General features: G+C 33.6%; 2 protein-coding genes across 3 annotated transcripts; one reads left to right on the top strand and one right to left on the bottom strand.

Moving 5' to 3' along the window:
• Nucleotides 1-3,022: 3,022 nt before the first annotated feature.
• LOC112792071 (alpha-1,3-arabinosyltransferase XAT3) lies at nucleotides 3,023-5,473 on the bottom strand. 2 transcript variants are annotated; one of them, XM_072212812.1, is made up of 3 exons: nucleotides 4,905-5,473; nucleotides 4,726-4,806; nucleotides 3,023-4,628 (listed from the first exon to the last, which is right to left on the bottom strand). In XM_072212812.1, the coding sequence occupies exons 1-3, from the start codon at nucleotides 5,044-5,046 to the stop codon at nucleotides 3,418-3,420; spliced, it is 1,434 nt and encodes a 477-aa protein (XP_072068913.1). In that variant the 5' UTR covers nucleotides 5,047-5,473; the 3' UTR covers nucleotides 3,023-3,417. The 2 variants fall into 2 exon arrangements, with proteins under 2 accessions (XP_072068913.1, XP_025690942.1); XM_025835157.3 differs by having other exon boundaries at nucleotides 3,023-4,610; nucleotides 4,905-5,470.
• A 14,681-nt stretch (nucleotides 5,474-20,154) lies between these two features.
• LOC112792073 (protein DETOXIFICATION 16) lies at nucleotides 20,155-22,872 on the top strand. The gene is made up of 7 exons (XM_025835158.3): nucleotides 20,155-20,825; nucleotides 21,065-21,609; nucleotides 21,694-21,780; nucleotides 21,886-21,942; nucleotides 22,051-22,408; nucleotides 22,484-22,570; nucleotides 22,675-22,872. Exons 1-7 carry the CDS (start codon nucleotides 20,502-20,504, stop codon nucleotides 22,726-22,728), a joined length of 1,512 nt encoding a protein of 503 aa, XP_025690943.1. The 5' UTR covers nucleotides 20,155-20,501; the 3' UTR covers nucleotides 22,729-22,872.
• Nucleotides 22,873-23,425: the final 553 nt, after the last annotated feature.

A 23,425-nucleotide genomic window follows, 5' to 3' on the forward strand; every position in this document is an offset into this window, starting at 1 on the left:
AGGAACTTTCCACCAACAATTGCCAGCCTCAATGTATCCCAACTCCTTATAGTAACCCCTTACAAAAAAACACATCAAGTGTGTCTCCCTCAACACCCATTAATACCTCTGTATTATCAGGTTCATAAACCATGTCTCCATCCTCACCCGTCCTAAACAACCCACCATGGTGAAAAACAAAGGTCATGGGAGGACCCTCCATCTACAATGACAAACACGAAAACATCATAAACAAACATGACCAGCAACAACTGCTCTGTATCAATCACCACCTACTACACCCAGTTGGTACCAATCAACCTTTAACCCAAAAAAAAAAAAAACATACAACAGAACCATCACTAAATTCAAACATTACTGACTACTATCACAGAGCCATACAAAGTAACACAACCTCACACACGAAAATGCTAAAACAACACTAATAAACCCTAAATCAGACGAACATTAACACCACCACAGTAACAATACACACATCACAGAATAACAAAAGAAATCATATTATGAGTTCAATCCTTACCTCTCAACGTCTCAATGCCTTCTTTTACTAGCAATGCTGCTCCAGTATAACATCTACTCTGCATTCAACGGCCAAAGTCTTTCCACTGTAATCGTCGAGGAGCACTAACGATCCTTGTCGGGGTGGTGCAGAGCTTCGGTCAAACGCTTAGGGCATACCTTGTGGGAGACGACACATTTTGGAGTGAAAGACACAACGATGGTTGATATGAGACAGGGGTAAGGCATCGCAACGTTTCAAAACCTCTTCAGAAGACAATACGGCGACGTTTCAACGCTACTGGCTCACTCAACCAAAACGACGTCGTCCTACTTCACTGCCAAGTTGGCAGTTAACGGGCCACGTAAGCGGCCGTTTGCCATCTCATCAACCGAGAAGACGGAAGGACGAACGTGATCAACACAGGTATCTTTCGAGGACCTTTTTTATTAATTTTGGCTTTCGGGGACGAAAATGGAGATCGGGCACATTTTCGAAGACGAAATTGACTATTAATTCGATAGAAAAAAAAGGATTGAAATTTGAAATTTTTTTGAAGAATTGCGCCCAAAATTTGATCCCGCTCAAATTATTGCAGTACGCTCCATTACCCTTCCATCGTTTTGGGATTGATGATGCTCTAACATGCGTTAAACACAACAGATAAGAAGGTACCTTAGAATTTGGGGAAAAATTGCTGCTTCTTTTCCTCTTCTCCATTAGGAACAATGAGTTCTCAATCCATTGTTAACCCCAATCATCCAATCAAAAGTTAACATTTCCGTTTTTTTCTGCTAGATAGTGGTTTTGGGATTGCTGCGAGAATGACTCTCTTCAACCCGCTGGGTAAAGATCTCCTCCAATAACCTTCCAGCAGCTGAAAATTTTTTACCGAGGAGCAAAACACAAATTGAAATACAATTGTCTTCCCCATTTTAGTTTTAGAAAAAAAAAGTAGGAACAGTGAAATTTTGGCCAACTGTCGATAGATTGGGTAGTAGCTTACTGTTGGGACTACCCAACTTTATAATAATAAATAGATATATAAAATATATATTAATTATTAACGAAATACTAATGTTCTGAAAACTTTCTATACAGTATACATTATACCTACCCTTCTACTTCTACCCTGTTTTTTTTACCCGTAACTTGCATTACATGATACATATTTTTTAACTTCTATCCTATATATAAATACAAACCTAACCTATTGTGTTGCAACACAGAACTCTTCATAAATTCTATCATTCGAAAACTGTCTTTTCTTCCTTATAAATTTCTCATAAACTTCTCATCAATTTTTTGACTCCACAACTTGTGTAAAAACATATAAATTAGTCCATGGAGGGACAATACGAGAATAATAACCGTAACCTCACGTATCCCGTCAAAATAAGTTAGGGTCAGTGATTAAAAAAGTGAAAAAGCAAATATATTTGGCACGACCTTTAATTATGGTGAATTTCCTTAATTTCACCATTGAACTTATTTCAATAATGTTCGTTGGTCAGATAAGCGTGCAATCAATAACGTGAGACGGTTTCAATTCTCTCTACATTAATCTCTTAACACTCTCCAGCGTTTCCATCGCCACTTCCTTTACTTCTATCACTGGCATCGGTTTAGTTCCTTTTACATTAATCTCTTAACACTCTTTTTACGGTTTCACCAATAGAATTTTTCTCCTCTTCTTTTCGTTTATAATTTGAATTTGATTCCTCTTGTTAAAAAATATTTCAACACCAATCAGAGATGGTTACACCCTTCCATGGCATGGAAGCAATTACTTCATTGCCAACTGTTCCTTTTGAATCAACTAACTTTGTGTTCAACTCCTTGTTGGTTTCATATAATGACAGGTGGAAATTGCAAGTGGGTTGAATACCTTGTGTGGCCAATCATATGGAGCAGGACAGCATCACATGTAGGCATACACCAGCCATGCTTGTTCTTACCATCCTTTGCGTACCCATCTCTATTGTTTGGGCAAACACAACATCCATTTTGATTTTATTTGGCCAAGATCACGAAATCTCCACAGAAGCAGGAAGATATGTTCAGTCATTCCATACCTTTTGCTTCTAGTGTTCTCCAGTGGCAGACTAGATTTCTACCGACACAGAACATTGGAGTTCCAACGATGCTCATCTCTGGAGTAGCTACTGCACTGCATGCTGCTTTACTTTGGGCGTTAGTGTTAAAAGATGGCTTCGGGAGTACGAGCTGCCTTATCAAATTGTATTGTATATTGTATTGGGTGAATGTTATACATAAAGTTTCTATTAGATGTTCACAAACTTGACTGGATTTTCATTCGAGGCATTTCATAACATTCTTCTTTTTTGAAACTTGCTATTCTTTCTTCTGTGATGGTTTGGTAGGTTTCTATTAACTGTTGCTTTCCTCACAGTTACACTGTTTGGTAAGTTTGAGACACCAAATTGGGTTGTATTTTAAGTTCGACTATACTTATATTTTAGGCAACCAAAAGCGAATAATAAAGGAGACAATGAGGACAAGTAGAATAAGAATATGCAGTAGGTTCATAGAAGGGACAAAGACTCCTTCCAAGCAATGCCTCCAGAGAAAATTACATCATGGGATGAACCAAGCAAAAACATCCAATTAGTTCGGTTAAATAACTCTAAAGTTATTATCATTTGCCGCTATTATACATCATTCCGATAGTAAACATCTGAACCAACTTCAATTTAATTTCACAAGGCACACAATAAATTGTTTGTTATTGCAAGATGTAATCTGGACTCCACTGAACATTGTTTTCCCTCAAGTACAAATGTTTTGTGCCACATGATGACTTCTTTGTTCATCATTTATTCTGTACACTACTTGAAAAACAATGGATAAATATAACAACAAAACAAAAAAGACTCATCCGTGAACAGGTACTTATATTACTGGTGCAATAGCTCAAGGGCTTTCTGCAATGTAGGCCTAAACCTATTGAGTTCTAGCATCACATTCTGTTGTTCCAAATACACAGACTTGAATCTTTCCCATCCAAGTTTCCCAATGGATGGGGGGTGCTTTATGATCATGTGATCTTGTGGATATTGCTGAATAAGAGTGCTTTCTTCTACACTTATCTTGTAATCCAAGTACTTTAGTCCCATATTCTTTGAGGGCAATTCAAAGTCATATTTGGCAAGCCATTCGAAACCACCATGAGGAACTACTTGTATCAAAACTGCATTCTCAGGAAGGAAAACAATGTTAGTGAGGCCAGCTCCATGAACTCCCAACAGCACATCACAAGAATTCACCACATTTGCAAAGTTTGACATGCTTCCACCAGCTTCCATTACAATCGCCTCGAATCCCATGCTTCTAGCCATATTTGCTATTTCAGCTGTGTTAGTGAATGATCTTGTTCTTCTTCTTGAAAGAATCAAAAGCCTTGGCTGCTGCTTCTTATTCTTATTATTCTCATCTTCACCCTCCTCTCTCAATTTGATTGCATGAACTCTCTTCAGTGAATAAGAGTCTCTCAGAAAACTCCTGAAGTCTTTGATGGAATAGGAGTACTTTTGAGGGTCAATGCTTAGTTCTTTCGGATACCTTTTGAGACCAACATTCACACCTGGGAAGCAGTGAACTTTGTCATCTTTGTCAATGTTCAAGACCTCATAATTGGACAGCTTACTGAGAATTGCTTGGTACTTAGAAATCCACCAAGGACGCATTTCGGACACGACAAATTTAACTTGTCCATTGAATTGTCTAGAAGTCAGAAACAGTGGGATGATGATGTCTGTGAATTCATGGAAGTGGTTGCCAATATAGCCTGAAGTAGAGAATATCACAGCTGGAATGCTGTGATGTTGTGTGCACTGTGGGAATTTCATGCCATCTTTCACTGCCTTTATTGACCATTCTCTTACACGCCTCATTGCTTCTGCATCGTCCTTTCGCGCATAAGGCCTTATGGTCCACGAGGAGTTTTCTGGCAAGATTGTTGTTTCAGGTGTCACAATGTAAACAGAGGAGGATTTTCCATGGACTCTGATATCTCCCTGTACTTGGCAAAAATTTGTCCTTTCTTCTGAAAAGCATCCTTGTTCCATTTTCTTTGTTTCTGTCTCTTCAACTGTAATTGAAGAAGTTTCTGTCAAAATTATTGGCCTCGTCACCATTATTCAAGTTTTCAAAATCATTTGCCTCATCACAATCAAATTATAAATGGACCTGAATCAATGTCTTACCTCTGGCTATTTGTGGAAAGCTGCTAGTTTCATTCAGCATCAGCATTTTGGTGTCAATGCTGACATAGAGCTTCAGCTTCACTGTAGAGAAACAGAAACAAGAAGTAAGAACTAAGAAATGAACATGAGTAATCCACCATGCATGTATGTTTATTAAGAGCTAAGAGTTGAGGACTCACAATCATGAATAGAACCTATGTAAGGCTTAAAGACTCTGCAAAGACTCAAAACTATTATTAAGCATCCCACAAATGCTCCATATCCCAATTTTTTCTGCTCATAACGGCTAAAGCTCTTGGCAAATATTGAATTGTACATCATTTTGGAATTTGGATGGATATGATCAGATAATACCAATCAATCTTATGCAGCTCTGAGCACTGAGGAGACTAACTAAAATGCTGTCTCACATTAACAAATTGAAGCCATTTATGCTTAGTGGATCACCATTCACAACTAGTATGTTGGCCTCCACATACTTTCTTGAACCAGGAGGATCCTCTATATACTAATATAGTATTCCCTAGGAATGAATATGATTATTTGGTTGACTGTTTAGACATGGAATCCCTTACAATCATTACTATTAGTTAGCTTGTATTCTTTATTTCTATTTCTTTTTTCATGTATCAACCAGCTTGAACTGCCTGCAGGGCCCACTTTGAAAAATATTAACCAACTACAGCTTCTTTAAAATTTTTTGATTTTTTCATATCATCAATTATTGCAATCACCCTGAGTTAGTACCACTACTAGCTAGCACTACACTTCCATAGTTGGTGTCACAAAGTTATTTTTACTTATAGAATCAACCTCTGCATGAAGAAAGGCACTTCAGTTAACGTAAGAAACAAAAAACCAAGGACACACACAAAATGATTAAAGTGTAGCATGGACGGATGGACCAATTTATAATTAGAATAGTATATTGAATATAACCTAATAGATGAACGTGGCATCATATATAAGAAGCGTTTACAAAAGTTAAATTAGATTGTCGGCAGGAATTGAATTGAAGCTGGTTTTAATTAATAAATTAACGTTAATTGTAGAAAGAGAATACATTCAAATGAAACAAGGCGTTTGGTAGCAGAGAGTAAGACATGTTAACAAGCTTAGTATTTTTCTAATTGTTTTTGTACAGTAGGGTGGGGTGCATGATGAAGCAGAAGTAGTAGGGGCTTTCCAATGGTACCATATGTTTGATTTCTTGTAGAGGAATGCGTGTGCCTCATAAAATAATTAATTAGTATTTTTTTATTTTCCAAGTTAGGTAGAATTGTTAATTTGGATTTGGTTATCTCGGAGTGCAACCACCCTAGTCCTTAGCAGGTTGAGACACACGGAGGGATGCACGTATAGGAACTCAACATATTTAGAAGCAAGGTATCGAATAATCCAAACACAAAACACTCAACTAACAAATCATTGACCTTTATATTTTGTTACATCGCATGCCAATTTTGATCTTTATAGTTATAGATTATAAGTCAGCGTTAGGTAGTAAATTGTGGGAGTAGGAGCATACATAATATATATATATATATATATATAACTACAATGTGCCCTCACAGTGCGAATGTCCGATCAACAATGTTTCTGAGTTTTTTCGTTTTAATTCCACTCGTGGTTTTAAACGTAAATTGGTTCGAATTACTATGTTTTCTTTTAATCAATTTTTGTTAGGACAGGGATCGCCGGATGGAAAAAACATATTAGTTCTCCCTAAACTTAAATTTAAAGCTATTTCAAAGTCACTGCATCATCTCTTATATGATTGGTCTAATTGGTTGACTAAGTTATAAATAAAATAGTTATATAAAGTTCTATTTTTTAATAATAAATAATTTTTTAATTATATTTTTTAATTATTTTTGTATTTTAATAATTTATTAATTAGTTTGTATTATATTTTTAAGTATGTTTTTAAAAATATTAATAAATCAAATAATTATGATAAATAGAAAGAAGGACAATTTATAAATGGAAGATGAAGTTACTCAAATATAACATTTTAGAAAACCAAACGCAATCGCAACATTCCTAACTATATGTAAACTGTGACACTCTAACGCGGATTCAACTTACATGTAAACCGTTAGATTCTGTCGTGGTTTACGTTCAAATCGTGTAAACACATAAACCGCTACATCCTCTAGCAGTTTATGAAGAGGTACGCAGTGAGAGTATTCCACGAGACTTTGTCGCGAATTATGAAGGATGTGGATCACTATAAAAATCGCGTGAGGTTATAGCGGATTTTATTTCATAAGGTTTGAAAGTGAGATAGAGAGAGAAAGTACAGAGGAGTTAGAGAGAAAAGATTAGGTTTAGGGTGAGTTTATTGGAGAAGTATTATTAAGCGGAACCATGAAAGATGAAAGGCGCTTGTACCAGCTCAACAGCGTTACTCACGTAGCCGGAATCATCAATGAAGAAGTAAGTTTTTTTATTCTCTTTCTATTAGATAATATCCATATTTTTTTGTGACTATCCGTATATTTTATTTAATCTTAAGGAAGTTATTTATTAATTAGGAAAATAGAACCTTGGTTTATTTTGAGTTTGAAAATTAAAATTTAAAATTTAAATTTAAATGTAGAGAATTTGAAGTTAAATATTTAAAAACTAAGATTGAAATTTGAAATGTAGGATTTATGGCTTGATGTTAGTTTTTGCAATAGTTATCAACTTTTTGAAAATTTGAAGCTTAAATTTTTGGAGGTACAAAGCTTACTAATAGAAATTTAAAATTTACATTTTGACTAAATCTTGTGAGGGCTTAAATTAATCAGGTGTTCTTTATTTTTGTCACAATATGCAGTCAACTCGGTGTATTTATAGCGTTTGCAGGCAACAGAATATGCTGTTACATGATAGGATCATATCTTATTTGGAGAGGGTTGGGTTGTACCACCTGTCTAGGCTGAACGCGCATTGGTTCTGATTGGATGAGCCTCTGGTCAGCGCATTTATTGAGAGGTGGCGGCTTAAGATTCACACTTTCCATGCCGTTCGAAAAGTGCACTATCACGCTCCAAAATGTGGCATATCAACTGGGACTGCCCGTGGATGGACAACCTATTTTTGGGTGCCTGACTGACTTCCACTTGCATATCAAGGGGTCAGGCCGGCGTGGGAGTAGTTCCAGGAGTTATTTGGTGAGCTTCCGCCATCGGATAAGGTGAAGCAGTCCACGGTCCACTTCACATGGTTCCATGAGAGGTTTAAGGTGTTACCGGCTGATGCTTCTGAGGAGACTGTGCGCATATATGCACGTGCATATATTATGATACTTTTGTTGACACAGTTGTTCATGGACAAGAGTGGGAATTGAGTCCACCTTTGGTGGTTGCCATTTGTGGCGAGACTGGACAATATTGCCATTCTCAGATTCCTGACTACCAGCTGCCGATCGACCTTAATGAGCGCGCAGGCACCCCATACGACACTTGGTTTGGTATGAGGGAACGTCGTCATCTGCATTTGAAGTGGGTCCACAGGATGCTCTACCCAAAAATCAGCGAGCGACTAGAGTTAGGTGTCTCACTCGATGTGGCACAGGCTTGCACCTACTTGGTCCATTTGGGGACGATCATCATGATGATGGTGACCAGCAGTAGCAACCTTTGTATTGCTTCCGACCGTTATATTTGTATGACTTATGACTTATTTATTTTGTGTTAGTGTTAATACCTTATGATTATTATATTTGTATGACTTCATACATTTTGCATCATGGGTTGTTACTATTATACTAGTATTCATGAATTTGTTCCAAAGTACCAAGTCCTTCATAATCCGCGACAGGGTCTCGCGGAATACCCTCACTGCGTAACTCTTCATAAACTGCTACAGAGTGTAGCGGTCTATGTGCTTGCACGCTTTGAACGTAAACTGCGACAGGATCTAGCTGGTGTCGCGGTTTACATATAGTTAGGAATGTTGCAATTGCATATAGTTTTCTGAAATGTTGTATTTGCGTAACACTATCTTTCATTTATTTTATATATGCAAATTGCCCTAGAAAAGAATATGTTATGACCAATAAAAATATTTTATATTTTTTAATTTATAGATGTTCAATAAAATTTAATATTTATTTTAATAATTGTATATAATAAAAAATAAATTAATTTAAATAAATAAATATAAAGATAAATAAATATAAAAATATTAAAAATTTTAGATTATATATATATATATATATATATATATATATATATAATTAGCATATATAGTAGCAAAGATAAACCTAGTGTAATAGCCTAATAGCAAAAGAAAATCTAAGTTTCTCATTTTTCAAGAATATTTTGAAATTAATTCCAAAATCTCTAACGTTAGATTATTGGTGTACTAGAAGCTTCTTAAACGTAAAGGGCCTTACATTATACTCTACACAATACTGAGATCTATTGATCCATACATATTGGGCTTCCATTTTTTCTTCTTTTACGTCCTCGTCTCCTCACCCAGATACTCACCCTTGTCCCTTAAGATTACTAAAGGCGAGTTCTTTCATACAGAAAGATTGCATTCCGAAATCCGAATTTTCCGAAATGCTTCAGCACCCAATGGAATATGGACAAGTATTATCATGTCACATTAAATAGGACAGTTGAATGACTCATGGCTTATAAAGTATGTCGCACTAGAATTTGATGGGAAATTAAAGATTGGGTTGGACATATCTCAGGTATTTGTTGTTTCTGCAGAAATTTCATCTCTTCTTCAGCTCATAGTAATGAAAGAATAAAACAAATTATTCTAACAAATTCCAGTTTTGTAATGTTAGTTGGTTCTTGTTGCACATGGTTTACTGTTAGTTTGCTATAGTTTATTAGTTGAAAGTTGAAACACATTCTTAATTTACTTGACATAACATGTTAGCCGTTGAATTTCTTGTTCATTTCCAATCTAATTGTTACTGATACTTAACAAATTAGTATTTAAAAAGCTTTGAGTATTTTGACCCATGCATATGGATATTAAGTATTTTGAAGCACACATATGGATATTGTTATATGCTTTATTTTGTTACAATAAAATCGCCAGCTTCTTCTATTCGATTTGATTTTCCAGCAACGGAACCGCTTATACAAGGTAGGGATATTATGGCTGTACACTCTGAGTCAGGTTCGCAGGAGAAGAAATAAGGCAATGGATTGAATGAGTTACTGATTTGTATTGCCGAGAACATGCAGAACAACATAAAGATTATCTATTACAGGTTTGTTTCTATAGTAGATAGATTTAATATACTATCTTGAATACATTTATACAGCCAGGAGTATTATATTTGGGATGGACTACTAAGTAGCAACAATGGTTTGCCTCTTTTCTTTCTCTACCAGCTTATTTGGGATGGTGATTTTGGTATGGATTCCAATGTGTGGTTCTACTGGAGTGCTTGAAATGCATATATAAAGCACTCTTACGAAAAGGAAAAAGAGTGAAAAAGATAGTGTTATATGCCTTATTTAGTTTTTGTTCTTGTTAAGGAAACTTGCTGACAAGGTTGCAGCTGCTGACTATTATGTGAATCTGAAAAATAACTTGCAACATTTTTAGCGACAAATAGGTACTTAAATTTTCTATGTAAGTCTTAAGAAGAAAGGTGTATTAATGACTAGTCAAACCATCTTGTGGTTTTATTGATGGATGGAACATTGATATGGCATTTGCAGTTTGTGGGACTACACAAACATTGTCATGAATTTCCTCTCTGGATCCAGTGAGGTAGATGGAAGTAAAAGTTTTGCCTGGCTTCAATCCTTCGATGTTGTTATCACTGGCAGGTCATGTTCTTTTCCAAGGATCTGTATTTGTTTATGTTTGTTTGGGCACATCATTCTGGATATTGTGAATTTTTTTCCTATATTATCAAATTATAGAATTTTCATTTCCACAACATGCAAGCTTTGTTACGTCCCTGCATTATTTTGTGCATTGTACTTGCAATTTGTTTTCCTTTGATGAGATATCATGTATCACACATTTTACGAACTAGATAATTTAAAAGAAACATATAAGTTAAAACTTAAAACATATTTTTATGAGAATATAACATGACTTTTTCCTTGTTAACCCAATCAATTCTTCAATTCATGCAGTGCAAAGCCAGGATTTTTTCATGAGAAAAATCACGCCAACCTATTTGGGGTTGTTCCTGAGACTGAAATGCTTCTCAATACAGATAATGGCTCTCCTATGTCTCAGGTTAGCAGTACAGCAGATTATATTATTGATTTCTTCAATGGTCTTGTGGGTTGATTTAAGAACTCTAGTAATTGTGGGTTGCTGTTATACCGAAATTTCTTGTGAAAATTTGAATGCTTTTACATGTAAGTTCTGTATGTTGGGGATCACATTTACGGAGCTATACTACGCAGCAAAAGGTTCTTGGTATATCATATGATTCCAGATTCCTTCCATCTATTATATTAAATATACTTTTGCATTCAGTTCTATTAACTAGTCTTTTATGGCATCTCTTCTAGCTATGATCTGAGGAATAGTACAGATACATAAAAATCTGAGACTAAAATTGATGAAATTTTTCAATAAATGAATCAACTCGCTGCTTGCTTATGTAGAATTCCTTCTTTAAAAATTTATTTGTATTCGCGGATTCTCGAAGTAACTTATATCTTATTGTGATGCTATGTGCTCAACGAGCAGGCTGGAGGACCATGCTTGTAATACCAAAGCTTGAGAAGGAGGTTCAACTTCTGTGGGAGTCAAGAGATACCCGCAAGGTACATTTAGATTTTATTATATATATATTTTTTAATTTTATTTTTGTTATTTTGAAAATTTTGAACAAATGGCCAGGATAAATTAGTCCATAAAGGATTTTAGTTATGCTACACTGCTAGAATTTTAACAGAGGTCAAGTAAAGTCAATTGTTATCATTCAATAGAATAAAGTGGTAGGAATGCTACGCCTACCTAAGAATCAACAATCATATCAAATTTTTTGGTTTGGTATTATAGTTCTGGTTGTCTATCATTTTTAAGAATAATCTTTAATAGGTATTTGATGCTTTTAATAAGGCATAATTTTGAATTCTTATCCCCCTTGTTGATTGACAATTAACAAGCCAATACACATTCAGGAAGAATTTTACATATATAGTCTTGTACAGGAACTTCAATTCCTGAGGAGCTAGCGTGATCGCATTGAAGATGAGATACATCATTTGAAGTGGTCTCTCAAGTTAGTATAACACTAGACCTCTCATAAGTCCTACTCATTTTCTGTCTGCGGTCTTAGAGTAGTGCATTATTTTTCAAATTCAAAAACTTAGTAATGCTTTTTTTTCTACTTCAGTTATAGGGGAAAAGTTGAATTGTGACTATACCGAAAATTTTCCAAATATATGAAGAGATTATAAGCATAAAGGATTTTTCTATACACACCAAGTTCAATGGTAATAATTATACTTGATTCTTAAAAGTTGAACTATATGCTATGATTCCTTATGTTTTAATTAGATTTCTTGTGAGGAGAGAAGAATAATAGTTAATTTTGATTTTATTTTTTCCCTTTTGTTTTACCATTTTATTTTGCAATTGAGCCTATCTTGAGTGAAAATCTACTTCTTGGCTTTGATTCAAGATTCAAGTTCATGCTGCAACAGTGGTGAGTAATGAACATTTTATTTTATGTCTTTTTTAAGTTAATATTTTAAAATGTGGAGTATTTTTGTTTAGTTTGATATATTTATTTTCACGTACTTTAGTACTTTAAGTAAGTGCTTTGTTGACTTCACAACCTCTTTAGATAGAGTCGTTTTGTATTGTTCAATATTTTTTTAGTAAATAATTTACAAATAAGTGTTTTTTTAGTTAATATTTTAGAATTATCTACGAGTTTAATATTGTTTATTTAGTGTTTTTTTATGTTAATATCTCAAGTTTAATATGATGTAAAGAAAATAGGATATAGTAAAGAAAAAATGATATAAACTATTGTAGTTGGTTAGGTTTTTTTAAGCTCGTGTATGAAATTGCGGCGGCGGTTCAGAACCGTCGTATTTTTTTTTAAAAAGCACATAAATTTGTGACAGTTGTGTAACTGTCGCAATTATTTTTTAAAAATCTGCTTACTAAAAGCAAAATCATCAACCTGATTAGCAGCGGTTGTGCTAGCGGTTCGTAAAGACCGCCGCAAAATCAAATGGCCATGCCCTAAACTGCAATGGAGCTACATGTATGTCGTTTTGCGGCGGTTTAATTCCCCAAAAAACCGCCACTATTTACCGGTTCTCTTGTGGTGTATCTACTACAATTAAGTAGGGTGTGAGCCTAAAATACTCAATTTTTACACCGGTCACATTTTAGTGATTTAGTAATTAAGATGTAAAATTCGAATAAGTAATTTTTTTTACACCCTTCAATGATTAATAGGGTAAATGTAACAAAGCATTAAATTGTTATACCCTATAATAATTTATTATAAGTCGAGTTTGATCTTAGTTTATATCTATCTAATTTGACTTATTTACCAGCCTACTTATATTATAACCAAAAATAAATATACAATAACAATATATGCTTAATATATTATAGTTAAAATTTTATTATCTCCTCATTATATTATTTTTGTTAATTATTACATGCTACTTGAGAAATTTAATTAAGATTTAAATCTAATTATAAAATTGTTAAACTATTATTATTTATTTTTTATTAACAACAGAATAAATATAGAAAAACCTATAAAGTAATTACTTTAGAGTGAAAAACACCAATATATGAGTATTTAATAATTAATTATCATTAAATATATCATGTAATCTTGTAGAGTAAAAATATAAAATACTTTTTTTTGGTAACTGAAAATATAAAATACTTATTATGTTCAAAAGTGAATATATTAATTTTAGTGAATAAAAACATGTTTTCTATAAGGCAACAAATACTATATATGGATCAAAATAAATTTTATATTTGTTTAATAGTGCAAATTTGCATATTAGTTAAATGAAATTTTATGCTCTTCCGTTCTTCTCTTCCTTTGATGCTCTGTGTGCTGATTTTTGAATGTGAAATTGTGAATTGATTAATGGAAATCAAATTATTGATTTTGTGCTGCTGCTCTTTTTTTAATTCTTGAAATTTTTGTTGATATTTTCTTGCTGCTGCTAAAAATGGAAATCAAATCATTGTTGAAATTTTTGTTTAGCTTTATTGATCTCAGGTTTAGTGTGATTAGGGATTACTTGTTGCTGTTTTGTAATGTTTGTTGCTGAATGCTAGAAATGGAAATAAAATCAAATGCTGTTTGTTGCTGAATGATAATTTTTGTTGCTGAATGCTGTTGGTAGTATTAATTTTGTGCTGCTATTAATTTTCTGGCTGTGTTGCTGTTGCTATGGGTTCTGGTGTGCTGTTGTGTGTTTTGTGGCTCTGCTGTGTTGATCATCTTTCTCAATTCTTAATGTTCACTCTTCACTCTTCACTTGGGTTGTGTTGATCAGCTTTCTCAATTGTCAATGTTCTTTATCAGAACTGAGAAGGAAAATGGCCATCTAAACCAGCAAAAGGATTTCCGCAGCGTCAGCGTGTGCTTACACTCGCAGGAACAAGAAAACTAACTCTTTTTTTGTCTGCCCTCTGGTACCTCTTCATCTTTCCTCCTATTTCTGCACCTGTTCATTGTATAGTAAGTCAACTCTTTGGATTACTGCATAATTGAATTGGAGATTCAAGAGACAGTTGATTTCTTAATACTGAAAATTCACTCTTAGTTTTGATCTAATTGTTTTGTTTAGTAGGAACTAATAGAATCTCTTCATGGCTTTATCATTGTTGTTTTCCAAGTTATACCAGTTTCTTGTAAGAGAATTAAAGCTAGTTAGTCTTACCTTCAATTTTGCACAAATAGGAATATGTAAATAGGTTATTTTATCAAAACTATAGTTACAATTAGGAAGTTTAATTTAATAATATATGATGCAGATAAGTCTATGGTACAGATATTTGAGTAGAAACAAAGTATTTGTACATTATAGCTTGCATATGTTGCGGAATAGGATAATAACAATTAAGAGTATTGAGTATTGATATATATGTTATCTCTCTTTGAAATGTTACTTTCTATATTTACTGTTTTGGTTGAACTCTTCATATAAATTAGTCTATGGAGGGAGAATAAGAGAATAATACCTGTGTCTCTGTTAAGTCTAAAAAAAAAAACAAGTGAGAAAGCAAATGTGTGACCTTCAATTACGGTAAATCTTCTTAATTTCGTCGTTGAACTTATCTCCACAATGTTTGCGGGCCATGTCAATGTATTGGCTCTCTCCGGCGTTTCCATGACCACTTCCTTTTCTTCTGTCACTAGCATTGGTTTAGTGGTCAGTTCTCTTTACATTTATCTTTTAACAATCTTTTTACGGTTTCACTAATCGGATTTTTCTCCTCTTCTTTTTTTTCGTTTATAATTTGAATTTGTTAAAGAATATTAAATAAATATAATCCGAGAAGCATCCGATATTCTCAATCAGACCCGGTTACACCCCTCCATGTCTTGGAAAGGGGTTACTAATTCATTGCCAACTGTTTCTATTGAATGGACTAACCTTGTGTTCGACTCCTTATTACTTTTATATAATAACAGATGGGAATGGCAAGTGCCTTGGACACCTTTTGTAGCCAGTCATATGGAGCAGGACAGCATCACATGTTAGGCATACAAGCTCAAAGAGCCATGCTTGTTCTTATCATTTTATGCTAGAGCCATGCTTGTTCTTATCATTTTATGCTTGTTGCATAAAATGATAAGAACAAGCATGGCTCTTTGAGCTTGTATGCCTAACATGTGACACTGTCCTGCTCCATATGACTGGCTACAAAAGGTGTCCAAGGCACTTGCCATTCCCATCTGTTATATATGAAAGCAAGTTGAACACAAGGTTAGTCCATTCAATAGAAATAGTTGGCAATGAATTAGTAATCGCTTCTACTTTCTAAACCATAGAGGGGTGTAACCGGGTCTTATTGGTGTTGAAATATCGGAAGGGTTCATTTAGGATTATATTTATTTGATACTTTTTAACAAATTCAAATTATAAATCAAAAGAAGAAGAGAAAAATCCAATTGGAAAAACTGTAAAAAGGGTGTTAAGAGATGAAAAGGGAACTGACCATTAAGCCAGTCACAAAAGAAAAAGAAGTGGCCATGGAAACCCCCGGAAAGTTAATTCGCTGACATGGCCACAAACATTATAGAGATAAGTTCAATTGCGACATTGAGAATAGCCACTACTATCAAAGGTCCTGCCAGACATAACTGCTTCTCTTTTATCATTGTCATCAGCTTTAACGAATTCGAATATACATGCATTGTTCTTGGCCATAGATGAGAAGCTTATAAAGAGGATTATGTTATGGCTGGCATATCATGCATGTTGCATGATAAAGGATTAAGGGAAGATGGGAGGCAATTAGTTAAGCTGTGTAAAGTATATTGGAGAGTAAAATTTGTCTTATTATGAAACTAGAAATGCATGTAGTTATCATGGGTGGTGTGGTTCTTGGATTCTAATATTCTTACATATATATATATATATATATATATATATATATATATATATATATATATATATTTTGTTAAAATATGGTGCTTGCTGATTAAAATATTTTAAAATTACATTTAACTAGTATGCAAATTTGCACTATTAAACAAATATAAAATTTATTTTGATCCATATATAGTATTTGTTGCCTTATAGAAAACAGTTTCTATTCACTAAAATTATTATATTCACTTTTGAATATAATATATATTAAGTATTTTATATTTTTACTCTCTACAAAATTAAATGATATATTCAATAAATAATTAATTATTAAATACCCATAAATTGGTGTTTTTCATTCTAAAGTAATTATTTTATAATTTTTATATTTATTCTGTTGTTAATAAAAAATAAATAATTATAGTTTAATAATTTTATAATTAGATTTAAATCTTAATTAAGTTTTTCAAGTAGCATGTAATAATTAACTAAAATAATATGATCAGGAGATAATAAAATTTTAACTATAATATATTAAGCATATATTGTTATTGGAGTTAATAATCAAAATCATTCCTAAAGGATACTTCGATTTCTATTTTTGTCTTCGAAAAGATAACCAACGTTAGTCCTTCTGTCATCTCCTGCGCTAAGGTAGCTAATGTTCGTTGATATGGCCTGTTAACTATCAGTGTGGCACTCGCTTAGTGTACCTTTTTGTTGCTGATAAGATAAGTTTATTAGATTAATTCAAATTAGTCCTTAAGTCCATGAACTTTAATTCTAAATTCAATCATTGGTTGCTTTGGTGCTCTGGTCCCTCTTCTCTCACTTTCATCTCCCCTCTTCCTCTCACTTCCATCGCTGCTCTTGGAGCAATTAATTCAAATTATAGCTATATTGAATCCTCTCCTCAGGCCATTGAAGCAACTCAAAAGCTTCCTCAAGATTCTACCGCAACATGGACTTTAGTGAATCTCTCATTTGGACAGTTTGTTATGAAAGTTAAAGACAATATTACCAGAAACCATCGAGAGGAAAGCTCCAGGATAAAACAGAAGAAAAATTGATCTTTTAATAAGGTGATTTTGACTCAAAATTCTAGAAAGGAACCTGCTTTCCGTCTGTGCAAGGGGCGAAGAGACACCATAGCAGTATCGATTTTGGAAGCTCTAGCCTCAAGCATTTTCCACGCATTACTGAAAACAAATAGGAGTAGCATCATAGAGTCCATAAATTTGGAGATAAATCTGCATTGAGGGAATAGCTGGAGCAACAGAGACATGAAGGAATATCGATTCGGAGATGATGTAATGGGATGAAGCAGTAGTGTCGAGGAGGAAAAAGGAAGCACTACCACAACCGAGTGGATTGCCGTGCGTGGTGGTGAAACGAGACAGGACCAGAAGCGGGAGAACTGCGATAGAATCTACGGCGAGGAGCGGCGTTGATAATAGACTTTGTTCTACGTTGGGCGATGGCTACGATGCAAACGAACGTCAATGCGCAGACGGCAGCAAGGACAACCTGGGAACATAGAATCTTCTATGGAGGTGTGGTTCGATTCCTTTGGATTTGGGATTAGGGTTCATGGACTTAGGGGCTGATTTGAATTGATCTAATAAACTTAACTTATCAGCAACAATAGGGTATACTAAGTGAGTGACACTTGGCAGTTAACAGGCCATGTCAGCGAACGTTAGCCATCTCTGCGTAGGAGATGATGGAAGGACTAACAGACCACATTGATTATCTTTCGGAGACAAAAATGGAGATCGAAGTACCTTTCAAAGACAATTTTGACTATTAATTCATTGTTATTGTATATTTATTTTTTATATATAATATAAGTAGGCCGGTAAATAAGTCAAGTTAGATAGATATAAACTAAGATTAAACTCGACTCATAATAAATTATTGTAGGATATAATAATTTAATACTTTGTTGCAATCACCCTACTAATCGTTGAAAGGTGTACAAAAAATTACTTATTCAAATTTTACATCTTAATTACTAAATCACTAAAATGTGACGGGTGTAAAACTTGAGCATTTTAGGCTCACACCCTACTTAATTGTAGTAGATACACTACAAGTAGGGTTGGAAGTGAGTCAAACTAGCTCATAAGTCAGTTCAAGTTCGACTCGTTAATAGTTCGATAAGTTAAACTCGTGAGCTGGTGAGCTGAGCTTGAGCCTAAAATTAAGCTTATAAATTAAATGAGTCGAGTTTGAGTTTGGATAAACTCAGCTCATTGGCTCGTGAGCTGGCTCGATTATATATAATATTAAAAATATAGATTAAATGCGTATAAGATATTCGTATTAATAATTTTATATATTGTCTATCTATCAATTATAAACTTTTTATTTATATCCTACATCAAAATTATATATAAAAAATGACTATAAAATTTTAAATAATTAAAAATATTAATATATATGTAAAATTATATATTACTATTATATAATTTTGATGTAGGATATAAATAATAAGTTTATAATTGATAGATAGACAATATATAAATTTATCTTTTTTAATATTTTTCTAATATATATAAATTATAATTTATTAATATAGAATTATAGATTATGTTTCTATTATTTGAGTCAGCTCATGAGCTCGAACCAGCTTGTGAGCTTTTGTTGAGTCGAGCTTGAGCTTACAATATAAGCTCGATTGTTAATGAGTCGAACCGTGAGCCAAACTTAATTTTCGTGAGCGAAACTTAAGCTTGGCTAGCTCGGCTCACTTCCAATCCTAACTACAAGGGAACGGTTAAATAGTGGTAGTTTTGTGGGGAATTAAACCGCCACAAAACGACATACCAGTAGTTCCATTGCAGTTTAAGGCGTGGCCGTTTGATTTTACGACAGTTTTTACGAATCGCTAGCACAACCGCCGCTAATCAGGTTGATGATTTTGCGGCGGTTATAAGCGGACTTTTAAAAAATAATTGTGACGGTTATACAATTGCCGCAAATTTATGTGCGTTTTAAAAAAATGTGATGGTTTTGAACCGCCGCAATTTCATACACGCATTTAAAAAAAATTAACTAATTACAATAGTTTATACTATTTTTTTATTTTAACCTATTTTTTTTACATCATATTATTAAACTTGAGATATTAACATAAAAACATACTAAATAAACAATATTAAATTCGTAGATAATTTTAAAATATTAACTAAAAAACACTTATTTGTAAATTATTTACTAAAAAAATATTGAACAATACAAAACTACTCTATCTAAGGAAGTTGCGAAATTAACAAAACACTAAAGTACATGATGAATATATCAAACTAAATAAAAATACTCCATATTTTAAAATATTAACTTAAAAAAAAAACATAAAATAAAATGTTTATTACTCATAATAAAGAATTGGCTGACACAACTATAAGATGAATATTAAAAAAGTATTAATCACAATATGTTTGTCTTTAGTTATATTATTATCATTATCACTTAATATTACCAACAACTCTCGATAATAAAATTTTGTGGCTTACAAAAGTCAATTCATTGTCATTTAAATTTAGACCCTTGGTAGTAGGTAGTACTTGCCATTATCTGGAATTTAAGGTGTTAAAAATTTTGAAATCATAAAAATCATAAAAAATAATCATATACTGATATCAAGTACTAATAATTATTTATGTGAGATTTAGTAGAGTACAACGTGAAAGAAAGGAAATAAGAAAATAAACTGCGTTTGGAAAAAAAATTGAAATTAAAAAATAGAAATTAAGAGATGAAAATTAAATTAAATTTTTGTATTATATTTAATGTAAAATATATTAGATTTAATTGTGTCTTAATATTATGTTTAGTTTAAAATAAATAAAAAAATTAAAATTTTATATTTATAAACTAAATTTTTTTATTTCATCAAATATAATAATCAATTTCAATTTCGAAAAACAAACACAACCTAAACTTGTGAGAAAAAATTGGGTCGCAAGTCTCAACTAACATGATGTGGAGTTTTATATTGAATTATACTTTTTCTATTGATATTAGTTATAAAAATAAGGACTTACCAGCAATGTGAATGAGAGAGGTTAGCAGGAGGGAAGCTGGGAATGCGGCAAAAGAAGTGTTCAGATACTGATACCAGAAACATAATTCAATATATACCCTCCTACTTCTACTCTCTTTTATATATAAATATATACTAACCTATTCTTTGTTGCAAGCTTCTCAGCTCGAAGACTCTATGTAAAAGAAAATAAATTAGACATGGAGAAAGAAGATGAGAATAATGTTTCTGTGGAGCCTCACGCTATTCAGATATCCGGGTCAAATGATGAACAAGTCAAACCTGATGATTATGATAATGACAATGATACAACAGCAGTACAAGTACCGCAAACCAAGACAAGTTTGGTGGTAAAAGAAGTGAAGAAGCAACTATGGCTGGCAGGGCCTTTGATATTAGTGTCTCTTCTCAATTTTGCAATCCAGCTTATATCTATAATGTTTGTGGGTCATCTCGGCGAGTTGGCTCTTTCCGGCGTTTCCATGGCCACATCCTTTTCTTCTGTCACTGGCATTGCCTTAATGGTGATCAGTTTGCTTTTCCTTTATCTCTTCATACCCTTTTCACCAATAGGAATTTTCTCCTCTTTATTTCGTTTATTATTTCAATTTGTTAAAGAATAAAAGCAATTCATTAGAACTTTTTGAGAATAATTTTTGTTTATCATTGCCAACTGTTTCTATTGAATCTGAACTGATGAACCTATTATGAACCTATTTATATGACCTTAGTTTGAATTCCTTGTTGGTTTATATTATAACAGATGGGAATGGCAAGTGCCTTAGATACATTTTGTGGCCAATCATATGGAGCAGGGCAGCATCGCATGTTAGGCATACACGCACAAAGAGCCATGCTTGTTCTTATGATCGTATGCGTGCCCGTTTCCATTATTTGGGCAAACACAAAATCCATTTTGATTTTATTTGGCCAAGATCATGAAATCTCTGCAGAAGCGGGAAGATTTGCTCAGTTAATTATTCCATGTCTTTTCGCCTTTGGTCTTCTTCAATGTCAGACTAGATTTTTACAGACACAGAACATTGTAATTCCGATGATGTTCAGTTCTGGGGCAACTACTGTACTACATGTTGTTTTGTGTTGGGTGTTGGTGTTCAAATCTGGATTAGGGAGCAGAGGAGCTGCCATATCAAATTGTGTAGCTTATTGGGTGAATGTATTGATACTCGCTCTCTATATCAAGTTTTCTCCTTCATGTTCACAAACTTGGACTGGCTTTTCAACGGAGGCATTCCATGGCATCCCTTCTTTCTTGAGACTTGCTATTCCTTCTGCTGTTATGGTTTGGTAAGTCTCTACTCAACTATTGCTTTCCTCAGCATTACGATCTTCAACTAATGTTTTTGTTTGGTTCCTCCTTGTTCTGAATAGCTTAGAACTGTGGTCATTTGAATTGATGGTTCTCTTGTCGGGTCGTCTTCCAAATCCAAAGTTGCAAACATCAGTGCTTTCTATTTGGTTAGTTTCAAATTTGATGTAGTTCACAATTCTTAAGCTACCAGCACTTTTTTGTTATTTTGGATATTATTATTTGCACCGATCTAATAATGTTGGCCAGTTCAGTTTGAATACAGAATCAACTCTTTGGATGGTCCCTTTTGGATTAAGTGGAGCTATAAGGTAACTTAAGTACTACTGTGTGTTTATGAACATTTAAAATTCTTTGACAACAAAACGTTGAGATCAATTAAACTATTGCAATTGCATGATTGTTTGTTTATGTTGCAGCACTCGTGTATCTAATGAACTTGGAGCTGGTAATCCTTGGGCTGCACGCTTAGCAGTTCGTGTAGTGTTAGTAATGGCCATTATTGAGGGTACCCTGGTTGCAACCGTGATGATAAGTATACGCAATCTTTGGGGCTATGTTTACAGTAACGATGTACAAGTGGTTCGACACGTGGCACTCATGCTGCCAATCCTCGCAGCATCCATTTTCTTGGACGGACTCCAGTGTGTTCTTTCAGGCATTGTTAGAGGATGCGGTTGGCAGAAAATTGGTGCCTTTATTAATTTAGGGTCTTATTATTTAGTTGGGGTTCCGTGCGCTATTGTGTTAGCTTTTGTTTTGCATAGTGGAGCAAAGGTATTAAATACTAACATAAAGTCTATTGTTATTATTCTTGGAATGGCTTAATTATGTATGTAGGGCATTGTGTAGGGACTGTGGCTTGGAATCATATGTGCCCTTATTCTTCAAGCACTTGGTCTGATCATCATAACTGCACGTACTGATTGGGAGCGAGAGGTGTCAACCTCTTACCTACTTTCTGTTTTGTCTTTCTTCATATTTTATGACTTTTATGTTTTGCGGTTTGTTATTCATATCATTTAATTTGTTTCTTTGTTCAGGCAGAGGAAGCTACTAAAAGAGTCAATGATTCAATAACACCAGACGTCTCTTGAACCTACCTCATGTCATATTCTAAATTAATGTATACACCAAGGATAGCTTACAACAGTGAAATGAAGTTTTACTATACTGATACTGTGTGTTTTTTAGCAATTAAGCATAAAGCAAATATAAGTGATGTCTCATTAGCATTTAAAGGTCTGTATGATTGTATTCCATTTTTGTTTTCATCATTGTTAAAATGTTCTACGATAGGAATTCTTAATTTTGTTAAACTTTTCATATTTATTCGATCGAAAATCTCAACATAATACAAAATTAAAGAACGATCCATAATGTGCTCTGTGTAATGTGTATTGTTGACCGAATCTTGTACTCAAAGTCTGATTATGTGCCCCAAAATAAATAACAAGCTTCCATGAATAACTTTATTCATGTAGCATATTACAGCTTGATATACATTATGTATCTAAACAGATTCACAAATACATCATGTATCTTAGCTTTGACCACCAAACACTACAGCTTGATATACATTATGTATCTAAATAATAGCCCCCGCCACATAGAAACGTGATGCCGGCCTAATCTGAATTGCCAGTAATAGTATAATCTTTTTAAACCATTAATTAAGTATTCATTGTCGAGTCATAATATATATAATAAATTAATAACTCAGCGCACTGATTAATTTTGAAAAAATAAAAAAATCAAACTGTTCCTGCATAATAATCTTGTCTTGTGTATATT

Source organism: Arachis hypogaea, chromosome 13, assembly GCF_003086295.3.
Source record: "Arachis hypogaea cultivar Tifrunner chromosome 13, arahy.Tifrunner.gnm2.J5K5, whole genome shotgun sequence".
NCBI classification, from domain to species: domain Eukaryota; kingdom Viridiplantae; phylum Streptophyta; class Magnoliopsida; order Fabales; family Fabaceae; genus Arachis; species Arachis hypogaea.

Bases quoted from the DNA above. Each gene is read 5' to 3' on its own strand.
- LOC112792071 (XM_072212812.1), bottom strand. From the start codon at position 5,046: ATGATGTACAATTCAATATTTGCCAAGAGCTTTAGCCGTTATGAGCAG. The intron at 4,807-4,904 runs GTGAGTCCTCAA...GTTTCTCTACAG, and splicing joins CATAGGTTCTATTCATGATT to TGAAGCTGAAGCTCTATGTC. The intron at 4,629-4,725 runs GTAAGACATTGA...TAATTTTGACAG, and splicing joins CTTTCCACAAATAGCCAGAG to AAACTTCTTCAATTACAGTT.
- LOC112792073 (XM_025835158.3), top strand. From the start codon at position 20,502: ATGGAGAAAGAAGATGAGAATAATGTTTCTGTGGAGCCTCACGCTATT. The intron at 20,826-21,064 runs GTGATCAGTTTG...ATATTATAACAG, and splicing joins TCACTGGCATTGCCTTAATG to ATGGGAATGGCAAGTGCCTT. The intron at 22,571-22,674 runs GTGTCAACCTCT...TTCTTTGTTCAG, and splicing joins GTACTGATTGGGAGCGAGAG to GCAGAGGAAGCTACTAAAAG.